The sequence below is a fragment of the Cricetulus griseus genome (genome assembly GCF_003668045.3).
Source record: "Cricetulus griseus strain 17A/GY chromosome 1 unlocalized genomic scaffold, alternate assembly CriGri-PICRH-1.0 chr1_1, whole genome shotgun sequence".
NCBI lineage: Eukaryota > Metazoa > Chordata > Mammalia > Rodentia > Cricetidae > Cricetulus > Cricetulus griseus.
The window spans coordinates 95,629,074-95,641,719 of record NW_023276807.1 but is presented as its reverse complement, the minus strand read 5'-3'; the positions used below and the strand labels follow the sequence as shown (position 1 = coordinate 95,641,719).

Sequence of the window (12,646 nt, the reverse complement as noted above, 5' to 3'; positions counted from 1 at the left end):
TAAGCAGGCTTTATTTTTTGTCAGTAAGGGCTATTTCCCTAAAGTGGAGTTTGAGAGGCTAGCCCCAAACACAGGAGAAATTTTATACGTGCAAAATGGTAAGGCTAGGGAGTTCCCAAGGGTGTTTGGTTGTGTAGTAACTTGGCAAAACATCTTATCAGAATAGAGGTCAGGGTATAGGGTCAAACTCCAGAAAATGGGTTAAGACATGGTGAGAAATGCAGGGCCAGGCAATCCTTGCTTACAGTCTGCACCCTCACTGACTGAGTCCCATGGGAACAGGGAGTCTATCCTAAGGGCTTACGGCCTACTGTGATTGATGACCTTTCATAAGGACTTCCTTCTCAAATGCTCTCCTTCCCAACACCACAGCTTTGAGACCAGGCTTTGCCACATGAGGGCTCTGCAGGAGAGGTCACATCCATACCACAGCCCTCCATACCTCTCATCCAAGGCAACTGCAGTAAAAAAGGACTATTGGAATGAGATGCAGAGCCATTAAAAAAAAAGTAATTAGGTTATAGTCACCTGGTTAAAAAACAATTCCCTTAGGCATTGTTTCCATGTTCACTTAGGAATCCCTAACTGGATGATGATGATGGTGATGATGATGATAAGTCTGTGATCACCTTTTATATTTAGAAAATTGTATTTGCCAGACTGGCTAACAGAATTGACCTGTGTCCTTTCATTGGACTGGCTTTTCCAACATGGTGTCACTACCCCAATTGTCTTCCATTGGAGCAATACACCTGTAAAGAGAGCCCAGGCATGGGGTTCAACTTGGCAGGCCAGCCTTCCTGCTGTGTGACCACCTGATAATGGTGGAAGCTCTTATAGCTGCTACTCTTGTCTTGAGATTCTGAAAAGTAGGTGAGCAGAGGATATGGTAAAAAAAAAAAAAAATCTAGCTGGTACCTGTGGGTTAGTGAATGGTAATTTTACCTTTTCTCTCAGCATTTGAGTAATTTAGCCCATCTATATGAAAGTAAGATTTGACTTAAAATTGTTGTAAAAGACTTCATGTCTCAGGGATAAAAATCTACAGAGAAAAATAATGTAAAAGCTTTTCTATAGCCAGCCAGATGGCTCTGTGGGTAAAACCACTTGCAGCTAAGCCCAAAGACTTGAGCTTGATTTCCTTGAGACCCACCTGGTGGAAGGCAAAATCCAATTCCCACAATGCTTCCCCACTTTCTACACATGCAGAATAGCATGTGTACATGCAGAATAGCATGTGTACACACACACACACACACACACACACACACACACACACACACACACTCACACTTGAATAAATGTAAGGGTTGTTTATTCATTCTTATTTTTCTATTCACTAACTCTCATTTTCTGTCCTTATGTGGAAATTTAATTGTAGTTTTTTTGTAAATGATTAAGTTACTATGACATGACAGAAATGAATTAACAGGTCAATTTAATGCAATTAATAAGCAATTACTAGTTGTTTCTCAGTATCTGGTTATGATCTTAGAGTCTTGGGGTCTGCCAACAAGCCCAGCTCTGGGAAGTCACAGAGCCCCGTAGCATGCTCAGTGTGAACAGCCAGCTAATCCCCATGTCACATCATGGAATCCTGGCATGGTCACAAAACATTGTCATCAGATTAGTGGCTCACACTGTGAAAACAAAAGACAGAGTTCTGCCTTACCAGCAAGGAGGGGCTGTCTTGTAAACTGTGTTCTACTATGGCAGAACATGCTTTCATCAAAAGGTCTTTTCAAATTTCCTTTTGTTCTTTAGGAGAAATTCTTCGAGATGGCATAGGGACTCTTATTCTGGACCAGAATTGCAGGAGTCGTGTGGCTGCCTGGTATGTTTCTGAAGCACCCTTCATTGGTTGAAGTTTAAAGTTCAAATTAAAATAGATGAGTTGCTTCCACCTGCATCATCCTCATTTTTTTTTTTACTTAAGTTTCTTAATGTCTATATTTACTTAGGCTGTTTGTGGGAGAGTTTTCATCCCTTACAGTGAATATGATTCCCTTCTTGTATAGTCTCTGCTGCCTGCCCATTCTCTGCTCACATCTATAACTCTCCCACCAACTCTGATGCCTTCCCATTCCCTGCTCAAGTTACTTTATCATTATGACCCCCACTGGGATGCAATGAGCAGCTGAATCCTCTTCAGTTAGAGATGAGAAGCCAGACTTTCACTTTGGGAGAAATCTCCTCACATCTCATGACAGGGTGATCTCAAGGCTGTCTTCATAATTTTACTTCTTAAGTTCTGAGAACTAGATATTATAACCTAAGAAAATTCTTAGGATTTCTAATATGATTGATGTACTTGCTTTTGAGTTGAAGGCCATAGCTACCTTGTCTGTGAAGGGGAACAAATAGAAATTTATTTGGAAAATTGGTTGTAGTTCATCTCAGAGGAAATATCAGAAGGTAATTAGTGAAAGGCATAGATTTGTTATCTACAACCACCCATCAGCTATGGCAATCTTAATTTACCCTTCAAAATGCTAAGCGTGTATTTCGGCTGGTGGAGCACTTGCCTAGCAAAACATAAAGCCTTAGGTTTGATCTTAGCATTGCATAGAATGGGCATGGTGGTCCTGCCTGCAATGCCAGAACACTGGAGAAAAAAAAATGAAGAGGTCTTTACTGATCATCCATAGAGGAAATGACTACATGAAGAACACATTCGTGGGCCTTTTTAGTTAAAGGCCCATGGGGTCCATTCTCTCCAGCAGCTTGAATGACTTCTGGAGGTTTCATTTGCTTTCTTCTCATAGCCAAAATTCAGGAGAGAAAGACAATGCAGCTGCACCCTAGGGATTGTGAGGACGGGTTGGCCATAAGGTTAGTGTTTCCATTGTGGTCAGGATGCCTTGCTTCTTTGCACTGGCCAAAAGTCTTTTTTTTTTTCTTCGTCTCAGTTCTTCCATTTATCATGAAACTTTTAATGTTGTGCTCTAAGCTTTGCTCTTGAGTCTGGATTTAGTCATTCTTTTACAGTAATGGCTTTTCTTACCACAAGCCTAAAGTCTATTAGGATTAGATAGGGTGTCAAGGGGATAGGGAGAATGAATAACTATCAGAATGGTATTATGGCCTCCAATTCAGCCTAACTCACATGAAATATAAGATTTCAGTAATATGGGTACACAAAAAGAAACATGCCAAATGAGCACTATCTATGAGCAAACATGCTCGAGGGATGGTGGCTAAAACAGAGTTGCTATTGTTTTTCTAAGAAATTGTGGCAGAAGGCTTTGGCTTGAATAAGCAGTAGGGTGGTGAATATGCAGCATGCTGTGATTAAAGCAAATGCTTAGGCTAAAGAATTAAAGAATCCCCTTATTATTCACTCCCTCTTCCTCCTGATGCAGCTTTCTGTTGCTCCTAATTCCACTCCTCCTTCCTTCTCTTCTTTCTTCTTGTGTGTGTGTGTGTGAGAGAGAGAGAGAGAGAGAGAGAGAGAGAGAGAGAGAGAGAGAGAAAGAGAGAGAGAGAGAGAGAGAGAGAGAAGAGAGAGAGAGAGAAGAGAGAGAGAGAGAGAGAGGGAGGGAGGGAGGGAGGGAGGGAGGGAGGGGGGGAGGGAGGGAGGGAGGGAGGGAGGGAGGGAGGGGGAGGGAGACCTCTGTGTTCTCAGGACTATACTTTGGGAAATACCAGTCCATACATTAGAGATCCAAAGACTTTAGGGGAGGGAATTGAGGCATGAATCATTAATGTCCCAAGGAATTGCTCCTCTGGATTACATCTAGGGAGACATGGGAAGTCATGCATATATCCAACGTTAGTTCTCTGACTTCTGTTTATCATGCTGATCTCAGTTAACTGTATTTGACAGAAGGTAAAATATTTGCCACCTGTAAGTCCTGCCATCCAAGAGCCCAGGGTCCATGTCCATTTCCTCATATGCAGATTCACTGTATCTTGGATCTTTCCAAGTCCAGAAATGCAGGGATAGTTCCAGTTGTTATCTTGATGTGACTATGAAATCTCCAAGGGTGATGGCGAGCTTGTAAGTCCTGAAGAATGAACAGGAAGTTTTCACTCTGAACACTGGTGAATAACAGTTTCAGTAAGGACAGTACCCCATCATCAGGGATGGATGTGGCCTTGCTTAAAACTCCAGAGGAATGATACATTCCTCAGGCTGATGCCACAAATTCCTATATGCTGGGGAGATTAAATAAATAACTTTATATATTTCACAAGTCCTGGGGAAGAATCTGAAAACAGTGGTGTGGTCTGAAACCACTTTAGAGGTTCTCATTTGAATCTGTGAGTAAGGTGTTTGAATTTGGTTGAATTATTTATCCATCTATTTTAAATGCTAAGTGGACATCTTATGCATTTGTTGTGGTCAGCATGATCATTACACATGTTGCTGAAGGATGAACATATTAAGTACCTTTGCTGAGTCATTCCACAGTGCACTTCCTTCAAGTATCTGTGTTAAGAAGGGCTAGCATGCCCTCGGCAGTTTTCATGTATACAATGCATGGTTTGATCGAGAGTGAGCATGTGCACTGGGCCCATTAACTTATCCCTTCAGTTTAACTGAAGGTTTGGGGCTGTGGCCAATAGCTCTCTAATGTCCCCTACCCCTGTCACAACCTCTAAGACCAAGTGTTTTGCTCTATTTCTTTGATTATTTTTTTTAAACGTTAGTTAAACTGTAACTTCTAGCAATTAATGTTCTTGCTATCTAACCCATGTCTTTCTGAAGGTTCTATGTTAAGCTTATTTGACCTTCTTGACTTGCCATAGTCCTTGCTTGTACATAGGAAAGGAGCAACAAACCCATATGTTAGGTCAGGGTGCTTTGATTCCAGTTTTGAAGGGAAAACAAGCCTCTAAAGCTGGGGTAAAAGGTTCAGAGACAGTTTTCCTATTTTTAAATATTATATTCTCCAAAACTGCTCTCACAGAAGTACAAATAGAGCACATTTAGTCTGAACCTGGTGGAAGGATGGCAGTTACATGATGACCATTGGGCTGACCACACCCTCCTTCCTCATTAATGGCCATTTCATCATGAGACTTGAGCAAACCCCCAGCAGGCTGGTTGAGTTTGCCTCTAACACACATGAAAGAAACACAGGCCTTTGAATTCTCCTGCTTATCTTTCTCCTACTAGTTGCCTCTGACTCTTGTAGCTTCTTCAAATGAAAGATCATACCAGTGAAAACATCTTCCCTTTTTAGTTCTTACAGCTCTGCCCAAAATTACAAGCAAAAAAGGATTTGAAGTTCTCAGATATAATTGGCAGCACAGGTCACAGTGGAATTCTGGCAACCCTCGACTACAGGAGGCTCTTAAAGAGATTTCAGAAATCAGACTATATAAAAGGGCTGGGGATAATTTATTAAAAATTAAAAGCTAGGAAAAGTCACATTTAGTTTAAAGTAATGTCAGTAATCTGATTGTGGGTTCTCAAAAAGTTTCTATTTTATGTCTTTGAAAACAATTGCAGAAGTGTCCAAATAAAAGTGCTGGGGCTCCTTATCTGACCAACTGCCTGGGACACACACTGCTCAACCTTTCGGGCTATGATGTGGAAGAGTACTTGCTGGTGCCATCTGCAAAACCAAGGTGTGTACAAAACTGTTGCTGGGTCTTTACTTTTGTTTTTAATTACAGTTTTCTCTCCACATTCACAGGGACTGGTTCCAGGAATCCAGAGGGTACCCAAATCCACAGAAGCTTGAGTCCCTTATACAAAATGGTGGTATGGTACTACCATAGAACTCCACCCATATTCTCACATTTTGTAGTCATAACTTGATGACTTATGGTACCTGATAAAGTATAATTGCTATGTAAAATTGATGATGAATAAAATATTTGTATATGTTGAATGTAACCACAGTTATTTTCTGAATATTTTTCACCTGTAGATGGTTAAACCCACAGGTGTGTGGAGGCTATGGACATTGAGAGCCAATTGCAATTTGGAAAAACCCATTGTCCTAAATGGTAATGTGCATTAAAGCTCAAAAGACTGATACACACCTTGGTGTTCATGTGAATTCCAAAACCACTCTGTAGGCCTTAATCAGATTCTTCACTGCTGACTTTCAGCCTTTGAAGCCTTGGGGGAAATGGTATCAATTGAGATCTCATCATTGGCAGAGGCAAGGGAGCCAGTGGCAGTTTTGGTGTGTCAGGGAGTACAGCAGAGGAGCTAATGGCATAATGAAATAATGGGCTCTTGTTAAAATTTCCTCTACTGTGTAGCACCTAGTAATGGAACTTGACAACAAACCATGTCTTACAATTCCTGGTGATTTTGGAAAAGTTTTGTGTTGAATGTTTTGTAGCCAGCGTGTGACTACAGGTGTGGTAAATAGGTATGAGTGCTTCACATTGCTTTAAATGTCAGCAGCTTTCACCGTTGTCTTAGGTTTTCTATTGCTTGGAAGAGACACCATGACTATGGCAGTTCTTACAGAGAAACATTTGGGGTGGATTACAGTTCAGAGGTTCAATCCATTATCATCATCTTGGGGAGAATGACAGCCTGCAGTAAGACATGGTGCTGGGGGAATGATTGAGAGTCCTTCATCTTGCGGGAACAGGAAGTTGACTAACAGTCACACTGAGGGAAGCTTGAGCGAAGGAGACCTCAAAGCCTGCCCGCACAGTGACACACTTCCTCCAACAAGGCCACACCTCCTAATAGTGCCACTCACTTTGGGGCTTTTTTTTTTTTTAAACCACCACAACTATCCTGTCAAATTTCCCAAGTTCCCAAAACACACTGCATTGCTTCACAGATGCAGATATCCCATAGGCTGTCCATGTTGCTAGGATACTATACCACCTTGTATTTTCTTTCTCTCCTTCTTTTCCAGGACAGTATGTTGCAGTTGCCCTCAACACTGACCTCCTTTGCCCTCTGTTTTGCCTGCATCTCTATTGCTTTCTCCTCTCCTAGTATCCTTCAATATATCCTACAACCTCTCCTTTTCTTTTCTACTTGTGATGTGGTGGAAGTTGTGTGACTAGAATTTAGAATAGTACCTGGAGTATCTGAAATATCCACTCCATGCTTGTTGAGTGGATGAATGAATTCAGTTGAGCCAGATGGAAGCATATTCCTATCCCTTAAGTTTTGCAGCAAGTACACCATGGTAGAAGACTGTTCTTCAGTCTGTTTCATCCAGAGACTGAGAAGCCAATATTAATGTGTACCTTTATTTCTGATATCAACTATACTGGGAAGCTTAATAAGTATAAGATACCATATAGCCTATGGAGATAAAATTACATAATTCTCACCCAGGAAAAACTAATTAACTGCCTGAAAGACAAACCAACAAGTTAATGATTACAAAACTCAGCATGATAATTTGTTTAATGGATGGAAGTGTAAGGTATTAGGAAAATTCAAATGAGAAGGAACACCTCACCCAACTCTAGTTCCAAGATGTCTTCTTGAGCAAGACAAGCTGTGAGTGTTAAAGAAAAGGTGCAGAGCAGGACAGCCAAACCAGGTGATTATAGGATTACACTGGGCTAAGTCATCCTGAATAGTGGATTTGAAGGGAGGGGGCATACATATGGATTAAAACAAAGTGCTACGAGTCACAACCAATTCTGCCCACAGTGTTTGTTACCTGCTAAATTCTAATAAATATGGTTTCTAGTATGATGAGCCATGCCCATTCCTTCTCCATCAGCAATACTCCCTCTGAGTACTAGAATGAAGTTGGGTCACTCTCATCAGCAGCTGACTCAATCTGTGCAGTAATGCTATGGGTCAGACATACTCAGCAATCTTGAGATAACTGGAACTAAAATGTTGGTTCTGAATTATCCTTTGAGTGCAAGTCCTGGTATCCTGGTTGGGTTAACATCATGTTTACTCCTAACAGGCTTGGAGGTTGGTCTTTTGGAGTACAAATTCCCAATGAAGTTGAAGATGTGAAGACAAACACATCAAAACAAAGAACTTTGGCAAAGGTAATAGGATTCTATTTCCTTATGTTTTAGAAAGTATTTAGACAAACAAAAATCCCAAATATATTTGTGCATGGGCTTACCGAAAGCAGATCAAATTCCAGTGTTTGTTACTGAACATTGAGAATGATTGTATTATGAAGATCCTCTTCAGAGAGAAAAAATGAGTTGGCTTTTTTAGAGGCTGTAGAAATACAACAAACTGGTTACTACTTTTTGTTTAGATAAAGTTACATCTATTAGACTAAAGAAATTAAAGGCTAATCTACTCTTTGAGATGTCTATGGTTGCTATGAATGGAACTACAATTACTGTTCATGGTTGCCAAGGAATTCTCCATGAATGGAGTTGAACTCTTCATCTTCCAAAAAGATTGTGGGCATACCCGTCTAATAAAAACAACTGTAAATTTCTCAGGATGACTCTTAGGGGCTGTGGATTTCTGTGTCCTAGCAAGTGTACCCTAGGAGTTAGGTGTATTCCTGTTAGAATTACAAGGAGTATGTAGGAGGTCCTTCAGTTGGGAGAGAGTGAGGATTGGATAGATTACTATCTATCCACAATGGGAGTACAGAAATGGTAATGGTAAATAACAGATTTTTTCCTAAGTAAAACAGTCAACATGAGTTGAAAATGGGTAGAAATGGAAGGATTAAAGCTCTTAGTTACTGTGATTGGAGAAAGAGAAGAGTGGTGAGAGAGAGAGAGGGGGGGGGATTGGAAAATGTAGATTAGGGGAGGAAGCTAAGTCTAGTATGAAAGTGAACGAAGAGATGGCCAAATCATTTCTTTCTTTAGTGTGTAGTTATCCCATGTGCTCACATACTCACCATGGAACCAGGAACCACTACCACTCCCATGTGCCCAGGAATCACACTCCACTTTGGGATGCAGGGTGTTTGTGTTTCCCTTGAAATGGAGAGGCTAATCCACATAAGCACTTTGTGCATGTAGTGTTTACTCTGAGGATAAACTCTCTGCACACACTTCACATGAAATCACCAGAGACAGTCTCAACAGCTGCACTTTATGGTCTAATCCCCAAAGAATATCCCAAGTCATAGTATGAAACTGCACAAAACCCCTCCCTCAGCTGAGGCTTCTTCAAATACCTCTTCTTTCAAAAGTAATGTGCAAATAGATTTATAAATCCCAGCATTCAGAACTTGAAGGGAAAATAATTTAAATGGATCCATTGGCTTACATTGAAAGGTATTATGTAGATATAGTCACAATATGAGTAATTTGAAAAAAAATGTCCTGTTGATTTCTTTGTAACAATGCCTCGATTTTTCTATTGAAGTCCAGACACTCTTTGCTAATATCAGATGTCTGTGTTTTTGCTTCCAGATGTTCAGAGAACAGGTCTCTTGCCCAGTGGTAGGATAGGACTGGCTTATGTGTTGCTCTGACTCTTGTTCCTGTTGGTCCATATGGCTCTTCTGCATTGGAGTGTTTTGCTCTCTACAGACATTTGAATGAGCTCTGTCTGACCCTTTGGGGAATGTACTTCCTTCTAGGAAGCAGGGTTATCTAATATCGTGGAGAGGAATGAAGGGCTCAGTTATCTGAGCCCAGAGGTGGCTGGTGTCCTGTCAAATGATGGCATTACCCTTTAATGAGCCTTTTCCTTCAGCTTTCTGGCTATATTCCTAAGACACAAGTGTTGATTTTCAATGTCCTTTTGAAGGAAATATGGAAATTTGGATGTGAAGATGCCTATTACAGGATTCAGCAAGTATAGCATGCCTCTCATGGACATTTTCCTCAGCCTCACTCACACGTTGAGTTTTCTTATCTTACTTAATTCAAATTCACTTTCCATAATATGCACTTAACACAAAAAGGTCAAAAACATTGCTCATACCTGTGTGTGTATGCAAACATGTGCATGCATGTACCTGTGTGCTAGTGGTGTGTGTGTGTGTGTGTGTGTGTGTGTGTGTGTGTGTGTGTGTGTGTGTGTGTGTGTGTGTAATATGCTCTCTTCTGCCTATGATTTTACACAGCTGAGTATATCCAGATCGACTTTATTTTCTTCCTGTGCTCAGTCACTTTAATTATCTGTGATTCCTGAGTGCAAAGATCTGGAGGTAACACAATCTGCTCCTACAAGATTAACTTCCTGCTTCCCTTTCTGAACTTTCTCACTTTCTGACTTTTGGGCCAACAGGGAAATAAATCCCATAACTATTTCCAGAGCACAATGTAGTTTTAGAAAATAATTTTTGAAGGAAAAGAAAAACACTTGTTTAAATGCTGCAAAATTCTTAGGAAAAATTTTCAGATGATCTTAAAATTTAGTTCATTAAAAAATTAATAAGGGCCCTCTTAAATGGAGTTCACTTCATTAGAAAACTGACAGAAGAGCTCAAGAACACTTTAAATCCTACTCCTGGAAGCTCAGGCACTCAATTCTTCATTGAAAAAAAGAAACAAAACAAACCAGCAAGCAAACAAACATAAAAACGACTTGAGCAAGTAGCTAAAAGTCATCAGTAGCATCCTCAGTACTGGAGCATTAGTCCATGACTGCAAGGTGGATAGCTGTGGGCTGTGCCTAGTAATGCCACCTGGTATACTGGCTCTGAGATGCTTCCAAGCTGGACCCTGGTACTGCTTCCTGGGAATGATCCCCACTCCATCCATTGCAATGGTCTGCAACTCTCTTCTCTGACAACCATTCCTCATCTTCCTTCATGGCTCCATGTGAAGAGGATGTGTAGATATGTGTCCCTGGGCAGCCCCTCAGCTAGCCTGCAGAAAGCTGGGCTATAACTTACTCTGGCAGTGGGCATTCAGTTCCTTTTGATGTTGATTCCAGGGTGCTGCTCTCTGCATAGCATCTAGGCTTTTTGTTTATGTAATTAAGGACCACCTGTAGTTCTTGTTGATGCAAACACTTAGTGAGTTCTTAAATTTAATTACAGGGATTTGGGGAATGTCAGACTACCAGGGAGCAGCACACACCTTGAAGTACAAGGTCCTTCTGTCCCTTTGAGAAGGCCACTTAGCACAGCTCTTGTTCTTTAATACGAAGTTCTATCTCTTAGCACCTTGCTTAGAAACCTCCAACTCAGGTTAGTGGGGACACAGCTTCTATGTTTTGTCTTCAGACACAGGTGACACTTTGACAAATGGGTACCAAAGTGTAATAAGGACCCAGGTTTATCAGTGGTCCACAGTGGCCGCCTTGCCACTTTCCCCAGCAGTTCTGCACATTTCTCCTCCTATTCCCCCAATCCCTACAAGTGTCTCTTGTCACCCAGGTGCTAATTTTAAAGTGCTGCCCTGTATTTTCAGTTTCTGTGACAGTCACACCTCCTGGCAGTGTTAATTGCTCTGTCAGTTATCTGTTCCCAGTCCAACACTGAATCTCAGGATTTCCCAACCTCAGAAGCCTCTGAAGAAGGGTCACTTATTTAGCTCAGAGTCTGCAAAGTTCTGCGGCTGTTATCCCGACTGAGCTCACATTGGACAGGAGTGAACATGTGTGTAGTTGACTTGCTGTTGGCTCTTGATAGGAAGGAGATGGATGGCTTAATTTAGAACATTTAATTTGGAAAACAGCCTTCAAATAAGGGATGACATGAGATGAAAATACTTATTTTATTACTTGCCTGTCTTGAGAAATGCATTGCCTATTCCAAATCCACATACTCAGAGGAATTCAGCAGGAGAGGTTAGGGAGATGAACAAACATACATATCAGCCAGTGTCTCTGCTATGTATACAATACAATACAATCCTTTTGCAGGGAGTTTTAATTGGTGGATTTAAAGGAGGCTGGCACAAGCTATAGGAGGCCATGTGATTGAGTGGTCACTATAGTACCATCTATGTCTTGTGTGAGTGTCAGCAGGGTAAGCTGAGTATATTGTATGTGTATAATTCCTTCTGTGTGGGAATGGCTACTAACCAGAACCAATGAAAAGCAGATGTTTAGATCAACCACTAAAAAAGCTAGGAGGAAGTGAGGAAGTACTGACAGGCCTCCTTTTCTGGAAGGAAAAGCCCCAACTGACATACCGAGGGATACTCAGACCACATAAAATGGTAAGAATGTACTGCAGTGCATGTGTGTATGAGGGCTGAGCTCAGTTCTACTGTGTCTACGTCCAGTATGTCAGCCCAGCCAGGTCCTCTCAGTGATATCAGAGGCCCCTCATGCACAACGCAGCATACATCTCTGTGCTTTTCAGACCTCTTCCATTGTCTCATTTTGTGGTTAAAGGCAAGGGGTCTAGCACAGACTCAGTCTCATCTCAAAGGACCAAGGAATAGGGATGTTGAGAAATGTGGGCTATTAACTGTTCTAGAGCAGAAATCACTGAGCCCAGGGGGATGAGGCATAAGGGTCAGTGGAGGCTCCTAACTCCCCAGCTCTGTTATGCCCTACACTACCACATTGCTGTTGATATTACTGTTCAGAGATATTGTAAGCTCAAAATATGTCAGTCTGTTAAAACAGACAGGCAAAATCAAAATTAAAATTTGAAAATTTCTGATACAGGGCAGAGACTACATTATCCACCCCACCCCCCTATCTTTCTCTTTTCCCTTCTCATTTGTTAAACTTTTAAGGAAACTGTGTCATAGTGTGGAATGAGTATCAGGAATTAAGACTTTTAGATGAAATTGATGGGCTATATTAGCCTTTAAGATCTGTGTGTGTGTGTGTGTGTGTGTGTGTGTGTGT

The 12,646-nt window shown here is 41.2% G+C and overlaps 1 protein-coding gene across 1 annotated transcript in view; it reads left to right on the top strand.

The window, feature by feature from the left end:
- The window catches only part of LOC100767606 (ATP-binding cassette sub-family A member 13), a 406,786-nt gene that overhangs the window by 262,641 nt on the left and 131,499 nt on the right, over positions 1-12,646 (top strand). The window contains exons 45-48 of the mRNA XM_035452975.1: positions 796-805; positions 1,768-1,834; positions 5,459-5,577; positions 7,863-7,950. Of these exons, the coding sequence (XP_035308866.1) occupies positions 796-805; positions 1,768-1,834; positions 5,459-5,577; positions 7,863-7,950 (284 nt within the window). The remainder of the gene's footprint in view (positions 1-795; positions 806-1,767; positions 1,835-5,458; positions 5,578-7,862; positions 7,951-12,646) is intronic.